This window comes from Arabidopsis lyrata (assembly GCF_000004255.2).
Source record: "Arabidopsis lyrata subsp. lyrata unplaced genomic scaffold ARALYscaffold_8, whole genome shotgun sequence".
NCBI lineage: Eukaryota > Viridiplantae > Streptophyta > Magnoliopsida > Brassicales > Brassicaceae > Arabidopsis > Arabidopsis lyrata.
In genome coordinates, this window is record NW_003302548.1 from 22650415 (window position 1) to 22676002 (window position 25588).

Below are 25588 nucleotides of genomic sequence, written 5' to 3' on the forward strand. Positions count from 1 at the left end.
TTCTTGAAGAAGAAAGTTAAGGTTCCAAGTTCGAGACATGACAACAGGGAGAATAAAGATTGGCCATAAGGAGCACACACATAAACACTTTCATGGCTTCTTTATTTACTTCGTACCAAAAACCAAAAGTACCTACAATTCTTCTAGTACATTTGAGGTCATGAATGGTGTGGTGGAATAATTAAAGATTGGACATAAGCAGCAAAGATTAAAGCTTTCACGCCTTCATTCACATGAATTTGGAATGCATATTTAAAGCAAAATAAAAATACCACACTTGCACAAAATAACTAATAAAATGAGTTGAAAACATGTCATGTTATTAATTTTATTATGCTTGTTCAACATCTTTTGTTCAATTTCTTCTGTCATAACCATATTGCTTTCGTTTTTTCCATCATTTTCTGCAATATCCTTTACCACCATTCGAACCTTATAATTATATTAAATTTGTTGAAGGCTTAATAGTAGAGGGGTGGTTTCTATAATGCCGTGCTTTTGATTTGTAAGGTGCTCAAACCTAGCTTGTCTAAAAGGATACAAATATGTAGGGAGAAAAAAAAACATATATACAGAATTGATAAAAAAAAAAAAAAATTGATATGACGACTGATTGGTTTAAAATAGTATATTTCGTTGGAAAAATATAGTAGTATTCACTTTTCATCTAAAAAACGGTCACTTGATAAATAAGGTTATATGGTGTGCCTTTTTTGGGTGCGTAAAAGAGAGAGAAAGAGAGTAATGTGTAGGCAATGAACACGAATCATGGGAAGGTATATAATTAGGAAGGACTAAATAATTCACAGAAAAAGAAAAAAAATTATATTCCGACATTGAGTGACGGCTATGCACGTGATGTTCACGTGGTCTTCGAATAGGGACGACCGGACGAGGATAAAATTCAACTTATCTACTGGGACGTTCGTTGCAGGTTGAAAACCAAAAAGGAAGAAAAATAATAATTTGGAATCAAAGTGTCAAATTGTTTCACGTAACTCTATATTAAAAAAAATAATCATAAAACGACTTGAAGGTAAGAGATAGCCCTGGGCGTTCGGTTGTTCGGTTCGGTTCGGTTCGGTTATTTGGTTATTCGGTTATTCAGTTCTAGGCACTTAGGAACCATAAGAGAACCGAACTGTTTTCGGTTCGGTTTGGATACTTGAGAAGAGAACCCTAAGATAACCGAAATACTTTTAGGTATGGTTCGGTTCGGATATTTACCCACCAAATAACCATACTATCCAAATAACCGAACCATTACTCGAATAAAAACAAATTGTAATACTAATAATGTATGCTAATATGAACCAAAAGCTTAAAAATGCAATAATTCAAGTTGCAAATCCAAAAAATGAGAGACTTAAAAGTTGAAACCGCAACAAAATAATCAAGTTAAAAAAAGATTGAGAAAGAGAGAAAAAGAGAGAGATTAGAGTATAGATTATTAGATTCTACAAGCATCTTCAAGTCCTTGAGTTGATCTTCCATTCTTCTTTTCCTGTGACACAATCACACACAGTCACACTCACACACACTAACACATAACAATTAACAAGAATTTATTCTAACCAAATATTAATTATTACAATGACACTCACGTAGTCACACTCACACACACAAAGTTACAATAATAATTAACAAGAATCTATTATCTCTTCTCTTTTTCATTTTAGAAAACAGAGCATACAACATGTATTTTTGTTCTCTCTCGATATAAATCTAGAAAAAAATGAAACACTGAATCGAAGACAAAATAATCGAAGATAGGCCTCTTTAGTCAGATGTGTTTGGTTTAAAATGGACATCCATGGATATCGGTTCGGTTCGGTTAATAACCGATATCCATGGATAGTTGAGAAGAGAACCATTCGATTATTTAGCAATATCCAAAACCAAAAATTTCGGATATTTTTGGTTCGGTTCGGTTCAGTTTTTCGGGTTCGGTTTTTATGCCTAGGGCTAGTAAGAGATTAATCTCTTATTATTGATGTTAGTTACTCAGTTAGACCGAATGGAATAGATTTAAAAACCAATGTTTTGATGACAAATAAAAGAAGGTCCATCTTTACAGTGCCGGCTCAACAGTATTATAGGCTCTAAGGCAAAAAAAACATTTAGGCCCTTAGAATTTTTTTTTTTGTGTTCTTTGTGTTATATAAAAAAATTGTATGATATTTTTATTAAAAAGTTAAGTATTAAAACTAAAAACAATAATAAAAAAATTTATGGGCCCTTCTAAATTTTATTTTTATGTTGTAATTTAAAATTTTAATATTTTTATTAAAAAAAATTAAAATGGGCCTTTTAATTATTGGAACACGGAATTGGACTCCTAGCCCCCTATTTGAGCCGGCACTGCATCTTTACAACAAATGAATAATTTGAATACGGATTATCAGAAATTTTCAGGTAATTTAAACATGATTCTTCGTCACCCAATCAGAACATGAAAACAATAAAAGCTTTTTTTAGTTGTATATATGTCCCCCACTATTGGAGGAAGACACATCATACAACTCACAAATACTAAAGCTATTTTCCATTGGACATGTATATTATGTAAAATTAGAAATGGTGTATGGCCATCATTTTGTCTCTTCTAGCGTCGTCACATCCTCAAATTTGATGGACCTAAGCTAGTAGTGCAGTTTATATATATATATCTCAAATCGATCGTATTTCTTAATCCGGGCCGGTTCAAAAAAACTAAGAATCATAAGCTGAAAAAAACAATTGGTCCTAATTTCTTATGTATATACTAGATTTTAACTCGCGGTATACCGTGGGATGATTTAATTTTAAAGTTAGTATAGAAATATTTTGTAAATTGTATCTCTTTATAACATATTTATTTATATTGTAGTTTACAATTGTTATTAAGTAACGGTATACCACGAGTCCACGAGATAATTATTAATAAACTGAGGATTTAACCCGTATTAAAGCGGTATATAAATATTGATTCAAATTCGTCCGCCATATAAATCATTTCCGAAATATAATCCGTTCCGTAATTTCTTAACTCGTCCTGTGATTTGTATTAAAAAAAAGGATTAAATCCGTATTGAAGCGGCGGATTAATGCTATTTTAATCTTTTTATTATTGTTGATTCAAAAACCCGTCCCGCCAAACCCATCCCGCCAAAAAACTCATTTATTTTATTAATGTTCTTATTTGTAATATGATTCTGAATCATTGTCTAAATATTTTAATCGATGTAGAACGTTGAACACACATTTTCGTCAATTAGATAATATATGTATTATATGTATTATATTATATTTTCGTTTTTAAAATTTCGAATCACAGTATATGCAGAAAAAAAATTGATTTGTTTTTTTTACTTTATGTATTATATGATGATTCAAAACAGTTAAAAACAAATCAAACAAAGATGATAGGAGAATCATAATTATAAATCTTAATCAAATCTTCTAAAAATCTAAATTATTAAATATGGAATATCCGGTGTATGAGTTGGGTTAAATATAACCCGACCCAACAAATTTTTTGTGAAGGAATTTTTAAAATGGGTCGGATATCCGATATACCCGAAAGCTTTTTTACCCACCCGTCACAAAAAGTGCTGTGATTATACTAGTATAGATATAATAAAAAAAATTTGGACCCTAATTTTAATAAATTTAGTTGAAAAAAAAAGACTAAAAAATTTTGGATCCTGTGCATGAGCACTCCCCGCACATGGGGAGAGCCGGCACTGTTCTTAATTGGTAATGAAAACCGGTACTTGCTATTTCTGGTAGGAACATGTACATAACAATATGGTTATAACTTATAATGTGTAAAAGACTCGAAACCAACTATCTTATGTAAATTTGAAATTAAAATTATTTTGGAAGTTTGGTTTTGTTGCACAAAAGAAAAATGACTATATTTTTTAGAAAAAAAAAGAAGGAAAAAGAAAATGAATACTCCTTCTGTTCCTAAAAAATTGATGTTCTAGCATTTGTTTTTTTTTTTTTTTTGTAAGTTCTAGCATTTGTTGTTTGTTTTACAAAGAATGATTTTCTAGTATTTTTATTTTATTTTTGTTGAGTTATATTAATAAATTGTAAATTTTAAGATGTAATGATTATAAATCATTAACTTTCTTATACTACTATTGGATGATAATTATTAAAAATATTTAAGATTTTAAAAAGTATTAAAATTATTAAATAATAATTAAGTTCTTAATATGTGTGAAAACCCAAAACATCAAACTATTAGGAACAAAGACAGTATATTTAAATGGTAAAAAAGCAGTGAAAGAATAATGACGAAGGAAGAGAAAGTGGTGACAAAGACAAGTTCCACGCAAGTGAATGAGTGAAGAGAGGTCACATGGGAATGCTTTTGTGATTGGGTTACGTGTCGTCTCCCTGTTTTTCCTTTTTCTTTGGACCACACTTCTCCTTTTGCCACGTGTCCTCTCACCTTCCCTCCTTCTTCGGGCCTCTCTCTCTCTACCTCCCCGCAGATTCTCTCTTCTTTGAGTCATCCAAATAATTACTGTTTCGGTTTTAAAATATTTTCTGATATGAATTCTTATTAGTATTGATCAGTAGTTATTATGTCTTGTTATATTCTTTTTATAGAGTATATCTTTCATCTATAGTTAAAACTTAAAAGTGAAATTAATTAACTATAGCATGTATAAAATACAAATGAATACAGAGCGTACATTTCCGAGGAATTAACGTTATATATAGCTCTGTTTTTTCTTTGATACGGAAGGATTTTAGAGCAACATTATTGGGGAGGCCTTAGTTTTGGTTCTTAAACCAATTTTTTGCTCTTAAGCCAATTTTTTGCTCTTAACTAAGAACCATTCCTTAGTAAAATCAATATTTCAACCTTTAATTTTAATCACTCATGAGCTAAGAACTAAGCTAAAGACCTCCCAATAAGAATGGTTTTACTTAACTAAGTTCTTCCAGACTAAAGTCTTCTACTGTAGTCTAAAGAGATAGTTGACTTTTATTTCTATCAATTCAACATCCATAAAGTTTAACTAAATTAAAAAGAGAGAGAGAAAAAAAAAGGCACTACTTAGTTACCATTGTTTGATTCTTTTTCTTTCTTATTGTGATGGAAATTGTTTTAATTTGGTCAAAACTTAGCTAAATCTCCGGTTGCTATGCACATATCCACAATATCTAAAAAGAACGTATGGTTGGTGATAATTTATTCTCCAGCCTTTCCATGCATCATATCCTCTGATTTTTTTTTTCTGCTATATAGCAAATATGCATTAACTACCGTGCAACGAAGAAATTTCAGTACATTTTTTAATGTTAATTGTCAATCGCATTGGATAAAAGCATGTTTCTTACATCATTGTCACACCAAAGTTGATCGCTTATAAATAAAAGCACAAAACGAAGAGCACCGGAATAAAAGACAAAACCAAAAAAAAAAAAAAAAAAAAAAAACTAAAACCTAAAAACAAAAAGGAGAGACATGCACCAGCTTGACATTGTATTCTCTTAAGTCTTAACCATTAAGCGATATGTATAGTCTTATATAGACTTTAAGTTGATAGATGTGGCTAATTTGAGTTTATTTAATGACATGTGTAACGTATGTATCCTTTTAACTTTAAACCTATGGTCCTATATATATACGAACACATATATAGATAAGAATTGGAGTTTGCGTAGGTTTGTTTACTAAGTATTGTCTTAATATGGGATTCAAGACAAAAGACAAAAGTGGTAATTAATGTGAGATGGGGATTCAAACCCAAGCACCAATGTCAAACCCTAGTTTGAAAAAGTAACGACAAAATTAACACAGTCGTTAGTATTTACGATATAGTAATTGGGATTTTTTATCTTATGTTTATAAATAATTAAAAGTGTAATATGTGAAGGAAGATGCGCATATGACACGGGATAGATTCCTTTTCTCATATGCTTTTGAGTTGGGGCTTACGATTTATTTGTCCTTTTTAACTGTATAATAATGGTCTTTTCAATAAACTAATCCGAATTAGTTATCACTTAAAGCAAAATGATTAAAAGAATTAAATGTCATGTTTATCCCAACATCTGCCTTCCTTGTTTCCCCTACTTCCAACTCTCCAAGTGCTTCGCGTTAACAGATAGATAATTGGGTAGAAAGATTCCATACGTTTTTGCTTACTTTAATTAATCAACAAATTCGTACTCTAATTATCGTATTATATTCTGACTGGGCTGGCGCCTGATTAGCAATAATAAACTTTAGGAGTAAGAAGAGTCTTTGCTACTGCAGAAAATGGACAACTTATCCTAAATCCAAAATATGGTGCAAGAGATTCAGTCTAAAATTCTATCTTCAATGTTTGGGATATGTAACGACTAAAGTAGCTGGACTTAGTTTAGATCCAAATCATGATTTTATAACACTTTTTGATTTTTTTTTTTTTGTCAAGCATACTTTATTTCTTTTTTGACATTTATATATACGACTAACAGCACACATTAGCTACATAAATTTAGATGGATACAAAATAATTCGAATGTCAGAATGTCACTATAGCTAATTTAAACCTCTGTTATGAGGACTAGCTAAGATTGACCAGTAGTGACCCCTAACTAACGCCACCATTTAGGGGGTTGTTTAGTGATTAAGTAATCCCCATTGTAGATTTCTCGTAAACCAAAGCCTAAGGGATGCTTTTTTGGACTGATATTGGTCCAAATTATCAAATAAATAACCGAGTCTTAGTAAAAATCTGAAAGTTAGCCAAACCTACTGGCTACTGCTTAGAATTATTAGTCGGTTTCTACTTCTAGTATATTTGCAATATCTAAACTAATATTTTGTTTAAGTTACATTTCAGTATAATACTAACATTTTTTCATTTTAATGGAACTCAAATTTTTTGAAACGTTGTCGATTGCCGTAAAGCTAAAAGCTGAAAACACCATTAACAAAAATTAAAGTGCTCTTTACTTTGTGGTTATTAAGATATTAATCAGTAAAGATTCTAATATTAATATAGATGATAATTATAAACATTCACCATTTAAATACAATATAAAACGTACGAAAATGGATAGGTCACGTGGATCCCCATCGTCCGCTTGTATATGTAACATACATTATTACGAACTGTATCTACAAAATATGGTACATGGACCAACTTTAAGCACATGAAACCAACTAGTGTTAATCATAAACTCACAAAAACGATTTAATTTAATTGTTATTTATAACAAATTGCTTTACTTGGGGGATAATGTAATAACAACTGTCGTGCTATGGCGGCTACATTTGATTCTAGCTATCACCAAGAAACCTTGTCAGAATAAAATGAAGCTGTTTTAGATCCAGCAACATTGGAGTGGGCTTTATTTGAGTTCTACGTGTATTTCTTTGTTTGATAACGTGGTCCGATACCGATAATATTTTTAGTTAGCACAGGCAGATCAATTTTTATGTCGCGCAATAGATTATGTAACCATAGCAATTTACAGAGTCGGTTTATCAATCTCTTATAGAGGTTTGTAACCAGTTTGGAACAGAACAGAACCGATTTACATTAGACTGTAAAGTAAAGTTTTAGGGAACTTTCCTTTTCTTTCTCTTTTGTGTGCAAAGAAGTGGCTAGAAAAAAAAAACAAAAAAAGAAGTGGGGAACTATCTTGTAAAGGGAAATATGATTTACAAATGCAGCTGCAAGAAAAAAATATAAATATAATAATTAAATGGTGAATTGTGTGGAAGCTCCCTTGGTCCATTGGTTGACTAAGGGTTCATTAATGCTTATACACCTAGAGGTCTGGGTTCGAGTCCCAGATACTGCAATTTATTAATAAATTTGCAGATTATTGGAGGCAAGTGTGTAGGAGATCTCCAGCGATGTACAATTATAGCCGTTCGCCTGGATTCCACACAGAGAAGGAAGTGTCCATGAAGAAAGAGGTGAAGGAGATGAGCATGAAGAAGGAGGTGAAGGAGGTGAAGAAGGTGAAAGAGGTCGTGGATCTAATAAAGGTCGGAAGAAATTGTCCGTTGTAGAATCATCTATGTAACAGTTCTCATAATTTGTAATAAATAATAAATTTAGAGGAAAAAAAAAAAAGGTGAATTGTATGTCTTTCAATTTTCGTGCAGAATGATCAGATCTAAGTATGATAACAACAGTTGGGCCCAAATATGGACCATTGGGTTAAGCCCATGGAAATCATGTAATCATGTTTGAAAGGATGTAGAAAATCCGTACGTTCCTTTACCAGTCACACCCAAATTTTATATTAGAAGTTCTAGAAGTAATTCTCACCAAAAAATCAACTTTATGAAGACCTTGTTTTACTGTTGCTCTTAGTTTCTTACATAAAATATATTTTTATTTTTATGACTGTAATTTTTTTAAGTATAGTTTTCATAATTATAGAAACTATAATCTAATCAAATTTCTGTAAAATAAATAAGTTTTATCAAATTTAATAACTGTAAATCTATATATATAATTAGAGAGTTCTCTCTTCATCTAGGGTGTCCACATCATCATCTATGTCATCATATTTTCTTTTTTTGTGGGTTCCACATATTTTATTTATTAAAACAAAAAACTATAAAATTAAAATTAATTCACACATTAAACTAAAACAATATTTGACAAAAATTAAATTAAATATTATGAAAAAAGAAAAAATTTAATAGACAACTGAAAATTTGAAAATTTTGAATAGATAATTATATTTTAATATATAATGAGTAAATGTTTTAAAATAGTTAGAGATAGTAAAAAAAGAAACTTATCATATATTTTAGTGGTACAACAAATATTTATAAGTGTTACAATTATTTAGTAGAGTAAAGAAATAAGAGTTTAAAAATACCAAATTTAAAGGTTTTTAATTAAAATAAAAAGTTCATTTCTGAAAAATAGGCATTTAAAATTTGAGTACCGATTCAAAAATATGAAGGATCGAGAACATATTATTATTTCTCATTATAATATAATATAAATAGTTAAATTAATATTTTTTCTATATTATTAATGTTTTCTAAATTAAAAACTGGTTCTTTGTTTCTTTTTTAAATGAATACTTAAAAAATAAAAATAAATATTAATCAGTGTTTAGGAAATTAACATAGATTAAAAAAAACTAAGGTGATTTGAAATTAAGCAAAAAACTATCCTAAACATCAAAAATAAAACTAAACTAATCTTATAGAATAATAAAACAGTGTAATAATAATATCTGAGAATGCTATTTGAAAATTAGAATAGTAACGGTAGATTGAAGAGTTTTTTGAATAAATGAATTTTAAAATTAGAATAATTTATATAAGTTCGTAAGTGTCACATTTTAGCAAAATCAACATTAAGAATACTATTTTCAATCATAATATATGTTAAATTATATATGTAGAAAGAGAATTGTGTATTTTTCAGATAGTCAAGATAAAGTGCAAAATTTCACGCTGAAACCTATGTTTATGAATAGGAATGAGTCCATATGTGAGATTTTGTGTCTATGAAGCAATTTTAGATGCACCAAAACTTGGTCGAAGAAACCTGATGACAAACATCTCCCCAGAGAAATAGATACGATCTAAGGAGAAAAAAGAGTAGATGTCAGGAGACTACGAGTGAATCATAGAAGATAACGAAATAAAATTTAGTGAAAAGTGTGAGAAACTTTTTACTACTTTAAAAATATAATGCACATAGATAAAGTAAAATCTTCTAAAATTCAATTGGTTATATTTATATACAAAAAATGAAAATTTTGAATTAAATCCGTGCGCGCAACGCGCGGATACACGATCTAGTAATATCAAACCACACAGTCTTATCCTATCAATTTAAATTTACACATTTTCTTTTGGATTTGAAGATGATAAACCTGAATTTCGGGCGGGGATGATGATGCAGTGTATAACTCGAATAATCACAGACTGAAAATAATATTCATAGCGAGAAATATATATGATGCAGATCATGCAATTGGCATCTGATATAAAACTCATAAATTTGGCTATATATATCGTGGACAGTGCATAATAATCCAAGTGAGTCTGGTATCTATCATAATAAATTAAGATAATTTAATTTATTTGATACCTAAAAGTTATGCTTCCAGTGTAACAGAAAAATCAGCGAGGTAGAGGAAATGTCACGTCGAAACGATGTAGATTTTTGTTTCTTCTGGTTTTGTGCTCCAATAAAAAGCAATTAGTGAGTTATATTAAATAAAAACCGAATAAAATATGACAAAACACCGTTCTTTTGGGTAATTTTATTACTGTTGTATGATTGCATCTAGAAGGTCAGCCAGATGTGATTTAATACAAATGATTAGTCAGATTACAACATCGTTGTCGAGTTGATTGTTAAATTGTGATTGACTAATTAATAGTTATGAATCATCTAACGTCGTTTTATTCTTATTTAAATATAACGATGGAAAATTTTGTCTCGTCTTTTTTGCTTTTTCTTTCACATCAATATTTTATCTCATCTTTTCCCCGAGTCGGTCGTTCAACTGATCAAACCCATAATCATGTTTTCGGAGAGTAGGATCAAGTCTTGCATTCGGAACACCGGTTTATAGAAAGAAGACTAATTTATTTGTCTTGTGATTAAGTTGTAACATAGTTTTTTTCTGTAGTCTAATATTGATTAATATTGTACAAAATGTTTTTTTTGTTTCCATTACAACAACACCGATTATTCAATATTACATTGGAAAATTAGTTGAGAAATATCAAAAACATCATTTTATTACACAACATCGATTATTCTATTACAATGGAAAATACACTAGTTAAGAAACGACACGTAATTCATCCACCAAGAGGTACAAAACGGTAACCATTTCTAAGCACCACGTGCCAATTCCCTGACACGTTCCAAAAACCGTTGACACTCCTTCGTGACTCTGCAAAGCGACTCGTGCGCCGAACCACCACCGTCAATGCTCAGTGACATCTCCGCCGTGTCTCTCAACTTCTTCACTTTCCTTCTCATCTCCTCACCTTCCTTCTCAGCCATAACCTTCCTCACCATCGCCTCAATCTTCGACCTAGAAATCGCCTCCTTTGGATCATCCACTCTGACGGCGATTCCCAGTTCGTCGCTAAGCAACGCCGCATTCATATTCTGCTCGGCGAAAAGCGGCCACGCGATCATCGGAACGCCGCCAAGGACGCTTTCCAACGTCGAGCTCCAACCACAATGGGTCAAAAACCCACCAACGGCCTGATGGGCCAGGATTTCAGCTTGCGGTGCCCATGATGGGATCACAAAACCTCTATCGCAAGTACGAGTCACGAACCCTTCCGGTAGATACTCTGGTGTGTTGTCTTTGGTTTCACCGCCGTTAGCCGAGAAATACTCACTGCAAGACGAGCCGTCGACCGGTGGTCGAACCACCCACACGAACCGTTGCTGGCTATGCTCGAGCCCCCACGCCAATTCAGTTAACTGTTTAGCCGTTAGAGAACCACCACTCCCGAAGGAGATGTAGAGAACGGACTCGTTTGGTTGTTCGTTTAGCCAATCAAAAACCGGGTGATCGGTCTTGGATGATTGTATTGGTCTGCATAACGGACCGACCGGATAAACCGGTACACGAGCGACCCGGCCCAAAAGCTTTGGGTCTTGAAGGGACTTCAATGATTTGGGCTCCATCTCTTCCCATGTATTCACCAAAATTCCATCAGCCTTTGGGTAAGCCAGACAGTGACGAACCAAATCCCGGTACACCGGTTCGTCCGGAACCAGATATGCATCCATAGTATCTTCGAATTTCACCGGTTCGCACCCCGGTACAGCGAGCGGTTTTCTTTGCACGGTGTGCTCTTCTTTGATATCTTTGTCCAAAGTTGGATAATATATCGAAACTCCGAGATAACGCGCGTTGGAAGCAATGAACAAATAAGTCAACATGTTTAATTCTGTTCCGAGACATAACGCATCTGTGCCAAACAAGTCAATGATCAGAGCCGTTGGCTTTTGATGCATGGAAGCGATCTTGGATCGGAGGGCTGGAACTGCTTCACGCATAATGACTCCGATCTTGGTCACCACATGGTCGTCGGGGTCCACCAAACCAGAAATGTCCGGCGATGGAAGGTTGACGATGTCGACGCCGGTTGAGTTTAGGAACTTGGACTGAGCGGAGGCTGCGTCGGTTTCGAGGACGAAGACGGTGACGTGGAAGCCGTGATTAGCGGAGAGACGCTTAGCGAGCTCGATCACCGGGATGACATGGCCCATTCCGGGGCTGGAAAACATGGCGGCGTGTGGTTTTGCGATATGCATCACTACTGCTTCTTCTTCTTCAGTTAGCTATTTGTTTTTGTTTTTGTGATGTGTTTCTATGGTCGTTGCATATGGGTTACTTAGTTATTTATAGCCACTTTTTATAACTATTTGTATATTGAAATATTGACGCAAGCCAGAAATTGTAGTTTAATAGTTGTATTAGGTGATAAAACAAACAAATAAATTAAATATATGTCTATGTATGTATAAATATATATACTGTATGTGTAATCTAATATTTTAACAAAATGGCTAAATATAGAGGTTAAATTGTAGTTTTTATAGCATTTAGGTTACCGTCTATACCTAATGTTTTAATTTATAATAAGTTCAATTTCTATACTATATATACTAATTTTTCTTTAAAATATTTACCTTATAAACTAGGCAAGTTTATGATAGAGACAAAAATTAAACATTCTTGAATCATATATTTAGTTTTTAAGTTTTCTTAATTTTCTAAATAAGTAATTAAAATTTGACTAGGATTTAAAAATACTTATTAAGTGAAAGAAGTGGTGTGGAAGCATTCTAGAAGAAGTGGAGTCCCTAATTAGTGATACCACATTGCTATTATACAGTTTAACCAACCTGTTTGGTTTGCGTGTGAATTGTATGCTTTAGTTAATTAAGGGTGCGCACATGGTCTTACGGAAATACTAAATGACGATTAGTGATATTAATTAAATATGCAGAGATGCGGTAAAGATGCTTGAGCAAAATTACAGAGTACACACTGTTTAATTTGCCAAGAAATGGCTCAACATTAATTTATACTTGGATTATGAGATTAATTGTATAAGTCGATTTTTTTAGTATAAACATTACGGAATTTCGTGAAATCATGGAACTAAATAAAATAATTATGAAGAAAAGGCATAATGATTTATCTAACTTAGCTGAAAATTTACATAATGATATTCCTTCTTTTTTTTTGCTATATATTAACTTTGTAAATTTTTGCGATAAATAAATCCAAAACGCGATTCTGCAGAAAATATGGTTGTAGAAAACCTTTAATATCAAAATATATCGTTATTAGTATGATTTTCCTAACTCAACAAATCTATATATACATTTTTGGATCACAATTAGCAAATAAATCCTGAAGTTGAGAAGTATTTACAATGATATGCCATTAGCATTAATTATTTAAATTTATTTTATTTAAGTAAAGATTTTGAAATCAAATATGTTCTCAACAATTTACCAAAAATCTCTACTCAATCTTTTTAAAAATCTCGACTTAGTTAACTTCTGATTTTTATCTGCAAAAAAATAATAATAATTGTAACGAGTGATGTAAAAATCGAGAATGTTGATACTACAATTTCTTCTACTTTTTTTTTTATATAATGAAAATTATTTTTTAGGGATATTTTCTTAAAACTCTAAACAAAACAAAGAGTTTCAAAAGATAGCTTCTCTTTTGGCGGGTCGACCCGCAAACCCGCAACTCTCTACGGGCTTATTCGCATGAACCTGCGACCCGTAGTGGATAAAAATATTATTCAAAAAAATAATAAATGATGTTTAATTTTACGGGACGGGGTTATATGGTGCAACGGGTTTAGATCAATATTAATATTAAACAATATACTATGGATGAAATCCTAGAATTAAAAATCAAAATTTAATTATAAAATCAGAAACACTAAACAAAATAAACAATATTAACAAAACAAATACAACTTAAAATTTTGCAAAATAATTTTTTAGTTATAAAAAAATCGACCCGCGGTGTACCGCGGGATAAAATCTAGATTTGGAAGTTTAAGGAAGGAATTTTTTTTTAAAAAAATAATAGCTCCGCGGTGTACCGCAAGAAAAATCTTTCTCCTAAACTGAGGCAAGAAGAAGAAGAAAGCCAAATGTCGTTTAAGTGTATATATAGATATACCATTTAAACCTAAAACACAATTAATATACTCAAAACTATTAATATAGACATATGGATGGTACATTTATAAAATAGGTCGAAATATTATAGTATACTCTATATTAATAAACAAAAATAATTATATTTAGATTTTTTTAAAAATAATTATAACCCCGCGGTGTACCGCGGGTTCAAATCTAGTGTGTTACATATTGAATTTTTTTAAAAAAAATTGTAGGAACGAAACATATTTAAATTAAGAGATAATATATTATAACCTTCTTATTGTCGGTGTATGTAGTAGACTGTGTTTTTTTACAGATTGAGCAGAGTGAGGAGCACGATGGATGACCATATTGAGATCTGGAGTAAAGACCAGTCCGAGTCTTTGTTTTTACTTTTAGAATCCACCATTCCAATTCATTTACACTAATTTAGTTACAAACCTATAATCTACACAGATCACCATATATATACTACTAGTATTTTGGCCCCTGCTATACAGGCCACAACTATAGTTTAATTTCACAATATATTATTAATTGATTTTTGTGTGCTATGGAAATCTGCAAAATAAATTCGAATTAGAAAAAGATAGATAAATTACAGAGTTATTTTTTATCAAAGAAAGATGCAAAGACAAGTGTTGAGAGAATAGTATAAAAAAATACATGAAACCGAACATTCACGTTCTTCTCCGTTTTCTCCGAGACACTCTCTATTTCTTTCATCACAATCATACCAGCAATCATATTAACAAAACAAAATCACAAATCAAAAATAACAGCTAGATCTAAAAAAAATCAGATTCTATAGAAATTTGTAGAAGGTGAGTGGATGAACATGAATCACCTTCTTAGTGGAGAAAGAAAACGGCCAATGCGATGAAAGATTGGGTTGAACAAATGATAATGATGAAACATGAATTGTTAAAGGATTGGGGACGGTTAAAAACTTCGGTTTAGTAACCGCAATTTTTTTTTACACATTCATGGATGAAGAAGTTGCGTGGAGGAACAATTTTTATAATTGATTCATTGATTGTAATATATATAGTGGTGATTTATAGAAAAACAGTTGATAAAATATGTGAAAGTGGCAAGTTCATTTTATGACCGTGGAAAACAAAGACATCAGATAGTGGATAATTTTTTTTATGTATAAAAAAATTATTGATAAAGAAATATTAAAAACTAAAATAATTATATTTAAAAATTGAGGATGACACGTGTCGCAACCACAATTACCGACTGACTTCTGCTTTATATAATAAAGGATAATTTAAATATACTCATATTTATCAGAAAATACTAGTAATATTCGCAATGTTTTTTTTAATACGTACGTAGAACATAAAATGTAAACTTATTAGGGAGACTCACAAAAATGCCCCTTTTTTAATACCCCTTTTCAAAAATGCCCTCTTTGGCTGTCTATTTTTAAAAATACCCCTTTTTATGTACAAAATGACTAAATTACCCTTCTTTTAATAAAAGATATCAAAAATATATAAGAAAATATAACAAAATTAGGTCCACAAAATACAAAATATTTTTGGCGGGAAAAGTGATCCCGCAATTTTTCCCGCCAAAACACTTGTAAAACCTTTAAAATACCTTGTAAAGTTTTCCCGTAAAATTTTTTCCCGCCAAAAAAATTTCCCGCCAAAAATTTTTTTTTGCGGGAAAAGTGATTCCGCAATTTTTTTGGCGTTAAATTTTTGGCGGGAAAAATTTACAAGGTATTTTAAAGGTTTTTTACAGGGTATTTATAAGGTTTTACAATGTATTTTAAAAGGTTTTACAACTTATTTATAAGATATTATAAGATTTTACAAGCTATTTTATAAGGTTTTACAAGTTATAAGGTTTTACAAGTTTTTTATAAGGTTTTACAAGTTATAAATACCTTATAAAACCTTATAAATACCTTGTAAAACCTTTTAAAATACATTGTAAAACCTTACAAAACATTTGTAAATACTCTGTAAAACCTTTAAAATACCTTGTATTTTTTACCCGCTAAAAATTTTCCCGCCAAAAAAGTTCGCCAAAAAAATTGCGGAATCACTTTTCCCACAAAAAAAAAATTTTGGCGGGAAAAATTTTTACGGGAAAATTTTACAATGTATTTTAAAGGTTTTTACAAGTGTTTTGGCGGGAAAATTGCGGGATCACTTTTCCCGCCAAAAAATATTTTGTATTTTGTGGACCTAATTTTATTTCAAATAATGGTAAAATGGTCATTAAAAACTAAAAGAGGGCAAACTTAAAAATAAACTATCAAAAGGGGCATTTTTGAAAAGGGGTATTGAAAAAGGGGCATTTTTAACAATTTCTCAACTTATTAAGCGGATTTGAACAAGATTGACGTTTTAAGAACAACACGCTAATAAAATCAATTAGGTTAATAGTTTTAGTTGAATCACGGTTTATTTACTCAAATGTAGACCATCTCACAAAAAAATAAATAATTAAATTTTATACTATAAAGCAATACCATGTTAAACGAATATATAGCTATACGAATATAAGTATTGTAATTTTAATAGTTTATGTACAAGATGAAAAAAGGAAAAAAAAAAAGAAGATGAAAAATGGAACAAGATTTTTTAGAACTCAACGTGAAGTAGGAAAAAGAAAAAAAAAAAAAAAAGACGTGAAAAAATACGAGTTCTAAAAAATCTTCTTCTACTTTTCATCTTGTAAGGTAAAGAGATGATAACACCACACATAATTAAATACGAGTTTTTTTAATTAAATTTAAACTCAATTAAATATGATTACTAAATTACTAACAAACAAAACCATATGTATAGTGATTGTGATCATATGTATTTTCGACAATAATATTGATATATTATAATTATTGGTTCATCGCGAGATCTAGCTACCACGGTACCACCTCAATTGTCCTATACATAACTCGATATTATGATATTCATGTATTTGAAAATATATATCTCTTTCTTTGTTAGAGATAGAATATATATCTTTTGAAAAATATATAGAAAAAAGTAAAAGACCAATTAATCACCACATGATCGGGCTCACGTTGGAGATGGTGGATCACATGCCCACTCATATTTTGATTTTAAACATATCAGTAATTACTATTGACCAGTATTGAAAAACAAAATTTTAGGAGAAGAGAAAGATAGTATGTGTTTTGATTCTATGATGAAAGTACTTAATTAAATAAACAGGAATGGAAATATAAGCTTGTATCCCATGTATAATTAAAGGATTTTGGTCTAATGTGTTATATTTTTTTTTGACATCTTTGGATCGACAAGACCCGATCCATAGCCAATCCCTACTACGCGGAATAACGCGATTTAGTGGAGTCGAACTCCGGTGGGGAAGGCGGAGTCAACTGGACTTAACCACTTGACTAAAGGCACATCCCCGGTCTAATGTGTTATATATTGTAGCAAAATTTAAAGAAATTGCCACAAAACATTTGTTTTCTAAATGTGCCATAATGGTGGACAAGACTTTGAACCGAAAATTTTGGTAGACAAGAAATGTTGTCCACCTTTGAAACAACAGATTGGGAAGATATTTGGTGGACAAAAAATCTTGTCTACATTTGAAACAACAGACTTTTTGTGGACAAGAATTCAAAACGACATACAAAAATTTGGGTAGACAAGAAATGTTGTCCACCATTATAACACATTTGGAAAGATTTATGTTTTGTTGTTTTTTTGAACAGTTAGTAACACATTAATTAGATTTATAATTAAATTATTTATCAAACTTTCCTTTTTCTTACAAACCTACCCCAACTTTCTTCATCATTCATGGATTATCAATTTATCATGTATTCGATTTGCTGGTAACCAATTAATTGATAACTAATCCCATATCTCACGTTGATAACTAATCCATCACATGGCTTAACGACCACCGATGAAAAAAATGAGATTCATTACGATTTTTTTGTTTTGTTTTGTTTTTTACTTATCATTTTAGGTGAACATATAGAGCTTTAAAAAGTTAAATAATATTTTTAACTATATTGATGATATTTATTAATAATATTTTACGATGACATTCTGACTCATACAATTACAGGAAAACATTTCGCTAATCATAAAATAAACTTATAAGCGGTTATAATTTGAAGAAAATCCAAATGAAATTCATAACTTCTAATCAGTAAATCATAATAGCAGTTTTTTAATACAAGATCACTCCATTAAAATGCACACCGGATGTCATGGCCCGTGGCCAGTGGATGCCGTAAAATATGATTCATTTAAAGAACATTATTCTAAATTATGGCGGTCCGAGAAAACAACCAATTAATCGTGAATCAAAATTGGACGCTTGTTGTTGAAAATTTCAGCTTAATATATGATATGGTCAATCTTGTTTTCTTCTCCTGTTATCTCCGTCAGTACGCAATATATTCTTCCTGCTCTCTAATAAAACAAATACTATAACTTATATTATAGTAAGTCAAGACATTAAAATAAAGTTTCATAGAGATGATTGACCTTTTTTCATGGTTCTAAAGGAAGGAAATCATCAAATTAACCATAAATTAAAATTAGATTTGAAACTTGGCCCTTGTTATAAACAATGTTTTTAATCAAATTTCTTATCACGCTATCTCGGTAATTACGTAACATTATTCCCGTGATTCTAATGAGACAAAACATATACAACTTGTTAAACGGTAAGTCAAGGCTGGAACGAAGAAAGTAGATCTGCGTTTTACGTAAGAACGATCTTAATCATATCACTGATTTGTTATGTCTAGAGACTAGAATGGACCGACTTCATATTTGAGAATATATGGCCTTTTTGTTTCGCAATTAAACTATTTTTATCTTCTTTTGACTAAAGTGAATAATTGATATTACTATTAGAATTTTTTCATTAATTAGCAGGGACTACATTAAACAAGTTTAATAAACTCATCACATGTCACAATGATACGCGGTCCAATCACTCTATCACCTGCCACAATGATAGAATAAATAATGCATAAGATTTTTGCCCAAAAAAAAAATAAATAATAATGCATAAGATTGAATAATTGATGTTACCAGCCATCTAGATAGATGGGTAAAATACTGGGTCCGAGAGTAGAAAGATGAAAGGGAAACAAAAAATAAAATTATAGTAAAAGAGTGGAAATTTTTTCGAACTTTTCCTCCAATATTAGAGGAACTGTATAAATAAATATTTTTATTCCTTTTTCATTTTGATTGGTGATTTTTCAGCATATTCTTAGGAATAATTTTGTTATTTTCTTTTTCGTTATAAAATTTGCAGCAAACAAAAGTCCCAGTTTATGTCTCAAATTAAAGTCATGGCCATCTACACCAACGGCTAATACAGAGCCAACTCCATATATAAACACTGATGATGCAACTGCTCTAATGTTCGGTCAGGCTCCACTATAAATGTTGTCTATTGCAAGAAAATTATGATTAACTCTGCCACACTTTTTTTTAGTTGTTAAACATAATAATTGGTGGTCACCGCTAATCATGGAAACATTCATCAAATGCCGATCAACAACTGCAAAATCATATTCAGTGACCAAAATGATAACTGATTGATCCCACAACCAAAAATTTGGTTGAATGTTAAAATTAAATCACTAAATTTTAGCACTAGTGGTAGATCATGAAACCCAACCCACCAGACCCAAATATAATCTGGTGTAAGCCCATTAATTTCAAGCCTACTAAAGGATTTATATTTCGGCCCACTTTTAAATATTTCGAGCAACACGCAACGGTGTCGTTTGAGAGTACGTGATCGTCAACGCCTGATGGTACGTACCATCGTCGAGTCTGCTTCTTCTTCTTCTCTCTCTCTAGTGGTCACAGTCACTTCACACCCGTGATAAAACCCTAGGAACCAAATATGATGAACCTCTCGAGATCCGTCGCGTTGATCTCTCTATTCCTTCTTCCTTTGCTTAGTTTCTCTTTCTCCGTCGATAATCCGACGGATCGGCGAGTTCTTGTTCTTCTCGATGATTTATCACTCAAATCCTCTCATTCTATCTTCTTCAACACTCTCAAGTCTCGTGGATTTGATCTCGATTTCAAGTTAGCTGAAGATTCGAAGCTTGCGCTTCAACGATATGGCCAGTACTTGTACGATGGGTTGATCATCTTCGCCCCATCCACAGAACGTAAGATCTTCGATCTCTGAGCTCCCTGATCGATAATTTTGTCTTTATTTTGGATATCGATTTGGTCATTTCGTTGTGTGTAGGGCTTGGAGGATCCTTGGATTCGAAATCCATTGCTGATTTCATTGATTCCGGTCGTGACCTGATCTTATCGGCGGATACTTCTGCATCTGATTTGATTAGGGGTATTGCCACAGAGTGTGGGGTTGATTTTGATGAGGTTGGTTTCTCAGAATGTGGAATTATCTTCTTGTTGGAACAAATTGCGACTTTAGGATTTTGATTCATTAGCTATTTGTTTCCTTAGGATTCTTCAGCTGTGGTTATTGATCATACTAGCTTCTCTGTCTCTGATGTTGACGGCGACCACACCTTGATTGCTGCCGACGATTTAGTTAAATCCGATGTCATTTTAGGAAAAACCAAGATTGAGGTAACTTCCATGCTATCTAGCTGAGTTATCTGACTAATACTCACAAGTACTTCTTGTATGGTTTTTGATTTAAGATAATGTACGAAAATCTGGGGGTGTTGGTTGTTTCTGATTAGTAAGACTTTTAAGGTCATTTTGTGTTCGGGTTTATGAATTACAGGCTCCCGTGCTCTTCAGAGGAGTTGCGCATTCGTTGAATCCTACCAACAATCTGGTAAGTCGAAGAACTTAAATTTTTATTGCATTGAGTAGATGTCGATTAGTACAAAATTAATGTTTCATATGAATAACTATACCTTGATGTGGGAATTAACTTTTGTTAATCTATACCTCATACTCCATTCCTAGGTTTTGAAAGTTCTTTCAGCCTCTCCCTCGGCTTATTCTGCTAACCCCAGCTCAAAGTTGTCTAGTCCCCCCCAGCTCACAGGGTCTGCAATTTCGCTAGTCTCGGTCATGCAGGTTTGTCTCTCTTTTGTAACCAGCTATATATACCCCTGGATAATTCGATGTTCCTGTGAAGTCTGAGCAAACTATCATGTTTTTGTTTGCAATTAGCTCTCCACTTATGAAATGTATTTTCATTCACTGCCTTGAGTTCACATATTTTAAAAATGCAGGCCAGGAACAATGCTAGGGTTGTGATCTCAGGCTCTTTGCAGTTGTTTAGCGATAGGTGAGCAATTGTTTGATGGTATTCCTCCAACTAATTCATGCATATGGATGTTTCTGATTCAGAGTTTGGTTTGCACGAGACAGGTTAATCAGATCTGGTGTCCAGAAAGCAGGGAGTCCGAACCAGTAAGTAGACACATATCATAGTTCATCAAGTGAAACTTTTAGTTAGCATGATACGTAGCTACAAAGATTTAAGGACTCTTTTGTCAATGATTGATGTCGCATTACTTTTTGAAAGAAGATTAACTGATCTTATCTAACACTTCCCTAGATACGAAAAATCTGGCAACGAACAGTTTGTGACTGAACTAAGCAAATGGGTCTTCCACGAAAGGGGCCATCTGAAGGTATATGCATAGTCATTTTGCCTTGTTTTACTCTCTCCTTTAAACCTTCAAATATGCAGATATTAATTGCTTACTCCTATACATAAATCAGATGATAGCTTGTTTGTTCAATTAGTCACCTCTCTGTTACCTTCATTGGTGCGTTCCTCACTTATCTTCTGTGTCCAGGCTGGTAGTCTTGTACACCATAGGGTTGGAGAAACAGATGAGCCAGCGATATATAGGATAAAGGATGACCTGGTATGTTTTTTATCGTGCTTAGGTGATAATCACCTGGTATCTAGTGAGAATCTGTGGCAAGCTTTTAATGTGGCTGTTCATTGCAGGAATTTTCTGTAGAGATATATGAGTGGTCAGGAAAGAGCTGGGAGCCGTATGTTGCTAACGATGTGCAGGTTCAGTTTTACATGATGAGCCCGTATGTGTTGAAAACCCTGTCAACAGACAAGAAGGTGACTTATTATGATCTCCAAAGCAGAGTCTTCTCATCTCTTTTTTTTTTTCTTTGTTTGTTTTAAATTGCTTTCAGCTTTAGAAGCTAGTTATCAGCCTGCTTTGTTTAGAAGCTAGTTATCAGCCTGCTTTGTTGCCTACTTTGCAGGGTCTGTTTCATACATCTTTCAAGGTTCCTGATGTCTATGGTGTATTCCAGTTTAAAGTTGAATATGAAAAGCTAGGATACAGTACATTATCTCTTTCGAAGCAGGTGAGTAACTAACTATCTCCTAGAGTTTTGCTCATTTTCCAGACTAAGACATATGATGCCAAAAATGCGGGCTTTTGCAGATTCCGGTGCGGCCTTACAGACACAATGAGTATGAGAGATTTATCCCAACTGCGTATCCTTATTATGGAGCCTGCTTTACTACGGTAAACCCTAAATCCTTCTATGTTCTCTCTATCACACACACACACACACACACACACACAGACACATGTACATCTGAGAGAGCTAATCTTTAACTTCATCGTTTGCTCTTGGACGACAGATGGCTGGTTTCTTCGTATTCAGCTTCGTCTACCTCTACCATAAGTAGAATCCCTTAAATGGTTGTCAAGTCGCATAAAGTAAGCCAAACCTTCATATTTAGATGAGAAAAAACAAATTTTGAACTTGAGACCAATATTGTTGGGCAACAAGGTTTTCACATGTTTCTAGATTTAGCCAGACAGTTGCAACTTTTTTGTTTTTGTTTCCCAGATATTGTTTATGTTAACGTAACTTTACACCCTTTCTCTGCTTCTGCTTTCTCCTCTCTCCCGTAATCAAGATATATATACAAGTATGTCCAAGGCAGGTCACCAGTCACCATTTTAAACTCATAAATTAATGGGGCATGTCTGTGTGATTAATGAAGAAGATTAGGAAAGAAATCAATTTCAGGGTAATATATGTAAATAACTATAAGAAATGGGGTAAAATTGTAAATATTGGGAGGTCTCTTGTAATCGTGTAATTAACTTTCGGATTTTTGTGTAAATATCCAAAATGCATGAGATGCCCAGGAAAAGTTTTGTTACGGGCTTGTTTTAATTAGGACCCATTTAGAAAACTCAAAATTTCGATGATCATTTTCTCAAGTTCACGCATCTAAACCAAAATCAAACAGATAGGTTCACAACAAATCCATAAATCCAATATTCCCAGCAGCCGAAAGGAACAATTGAAACATTGACCCAGGAATATTTAATTTTTTGTTGTCGTAATAGGCATAAATATGGTATAGTAGAGAAAGTAGTGAATGAATACAATCAACTGATAGTGGTTAATAAAGTCGAGAATTGATTTTAAAAAAATGCGACTTGACTAAATGGAAACAGTGTGGAACATGTCAATCTCGCGACAAAAATGCCAAATGGGAAGACAAGTCAAAGACAGAAGAAGCAACTCAGTTGTTTCTCTCCACAATCAAATTCTTCCACACAATCAATCCCTCTCCTTCACCACTCTTTGACTCTCAGAGTAACTACGATTTCAGCTCAATCTTATCTCTTCCGGATCCACATCGATTTTCCAGGTACTTACCGATACCGATCTCACTTTCAATTCCAGCCTCCTGCAACGAAAGCTCTTGTCTTGATTCTCTCACTCTGCTTCCTATAGACCAGATTTTCCTCAGATCATCAAGTACGATTTCTGTTTCTGTAGGTTCTTCCCTGTCTTTTTTTTTTTTTTTTTTTGGCTCAAAACACCGGTTCTGGATTCTGTTTGTCATAAAAGTCAACATCTTTTGGGGTTCTGATTAATCGTCCCTGAGACAGTCCATGTTTCTTGGAATCTTCTCCAAAACCATGGAGGACAAATCAAATTCCAGCAGGAACAGCACTCCCCCACCTCTTCAACAGATCCGAACCGACATGGGTTCCTTATACTCTGCAGATCTTACTGCTTACAAGTCAGCTTGTAGAGAAGATCCCGATTTACAATCCTTCGATTCCTCTCTTCACCAACGCACCAACCGAGTCATCAGCTCGCTAGCCTCTGGTGCCGAAACTCGGTCTTTATCCTTTGACGCCCTTATTGAAGTCTCAGGGTGTCTTCTCGAAATGAACCAAGAGGTCGTTAGGTTTATCATTGAAAGCAAAGAAGATGCGTGGGACAACAAAGATTTGACATGTTTGGTCAATGCGTATTTTGATAGTAGCATCAAGACCTTAGATTTCTGCAATGCCGTTGATAATTGTGTTAAACGTGCGAGGATAGGCCAAATGCTCTTACAGTTTGCGCTTAAGCAATTTGAGATGGAGTCATCAGGGAACAACAAATCCGTCGAGCCGGGTACTACTAATAAGTACGCCAAAACTTTGGAAGAGCTTAACAAGTTTAAGGCTTCTGCTGATCCGTTTGATGGAGATTTCTTCATGTTGTTTGAGTCGGTTTACGAGCAGCAGGTTATGCTTCTGGAGATACTTCATAAGCAAAAGAGGAAGCTTGATAAAAAGCTTAAGAACATAAAGCACTGGAAGAAAATCTCGAATGTGGTATTCGTGACTGCCTTTGTCTCTGTTTTGATCTTCTCTGTTGTAGCAGCCGCTGTGGCTGCACCGCCAGTTGTGACTGCGGTTGCAGCTGCGTTGGCGGTTCCGGTTGGGTCAATAGGGAAATGGTGTAATCATCTTTGGAAGAAGTATGAAACGGCAGTGAAAGGACAGAAAGATATTGTTCTGTCGATGAGGATTGGTGCTTATGTCACCATGAAAGACATGGATAACATTCGAGTCCTTATAGATAAGTTGAAGATTGAGATGGAATCGATGATGCAAAAGGTTGATTTTGCACTCAAGGAGAAAGAAGAAGAAGTGGCTGTGAGGCTTTCGATGCACGAGATCAGCAAGAAGTTTGATGTTTTCACAGAGAGAATCGAGGAAGTGGGTGAAAACGCGACTAAGTGTAGCAAAAATATCACATTGGCGAGAACAATCGTTCTAAGGCACATTCTAAGTTTCCCCTCAAGTTCAGATTCAGAGCAAGGAAACTTGTAAGTTTTGGTTTCTTTGTTTTTCTTGGGTTTGTTGAAAGTTTGAATCGTTGGCTCACATTTTGCATTTCTTTTGGTCAGGATTGAGACTATCACATTGTGAGGGATAACATAGGCTGTATAATTAAAGCGGTGGTTATTGAGAAGAGGTTCTGTGGTATGTCACATAGCGCTTATATAATGTTATGTGTAGCAGCTCTTGTATACATCTGTATCTGTTTAGCACAGCATAATGTATTACTCAATTGGAAATAAAATTCAAAGTCGATACTGATTATTTTAGCCTCTCTTTATAAATCATACATACAACCTAGTCAACGATAAAAGAGAGC

At 33.0% G+C, this 25588-nt stretch overlaps 3 protein-coding genes and 1 long non-coding RNA gene across 4 annotated transcripts; 3 read left to right on the top strand and 1 right to left on the bottom strand.

The window, feature by feature from the left end:
- Nucleotides 1-7578: 7578 nt before the first annotated feature.
- On the top strand, nt 7579-8256 carry LOC110225863. Its single transcript, XR_002330016.1, has 2 exons — nt 7579-7707; nt 8083-8256. It is a non-coding gene; the product is annotated as an uncharacterized LOC110225863 (long non-coding RNA).
- Nucleotides 8257-10714: 2458 nt separating this feature from the next.
- LOC9302818 (UDP-glycosyltransferase 72E3) lies at nt 10715-12561 on the bottom strand. Its single transcript, XM_002866700.2, has one exon. The coding sequence runs from the start codon at nt 12273-12275 to the stop codon at nt 10830-10832; it is 1446 nt and encodes a 481-aa protein (XP_002866746.1). The 5' UTR covers nt 12276-12561; the 3' UTR covers nt 10715-10829.
- Nucleotides 12562-19956: 7395 nt separating this feature from the next.
- On the top strand, nt 19957-23019 carry LOC9302819 (dolichyl-diphosphooligosaccharide--protein glycosyltransferase 48 kDa subunit). The gene is made up of 13 exons (XM_002865006.2): nt 19957-20319; nt 20403-20539; nt 20627-20752; nt 20913-20966; nt 21101-21214; nt 21373-21428; nt 21512-21553; nt 21702-21777; nt 21946-22017; nt 22104-22229; nt 22379-22483; nt 22564-22647; nt 22767-23019. The coding sequence occupies exons 1-13, from the start codon at nt 20046-20048 to the stop codon at nt 22812-22814; spliced, it is 1314 nt and encodes a 437-aa protein (XP_002865052.1). The 5' UTR covers nt 19957-20045; the 3' UTR covers nt 22815-23019.
- Nucleotides 23020-23596: 577 nt separating this feature from the next.
- On the top strand, nt 23597-25538 carry LOC9301128 (UPF0496 protein At5g66675). Its single transcript, XM_021027647.1, has 2 exons — nt 23597-25256; nt 25338-25538. Exons 1-2 carry the CDS (start codon nt 24043-24045, stop codon nt 25357-25359), a joined length of 1236 nt encoding a protein of 411 aa, XP_020883306.1. The 5' UTR covers nt 23597-24042; the 3' UTR covers nt 25360-25538.
- The last annotated feature ends 50 nt before the right edge of the window (nt 25539-25588 follow it).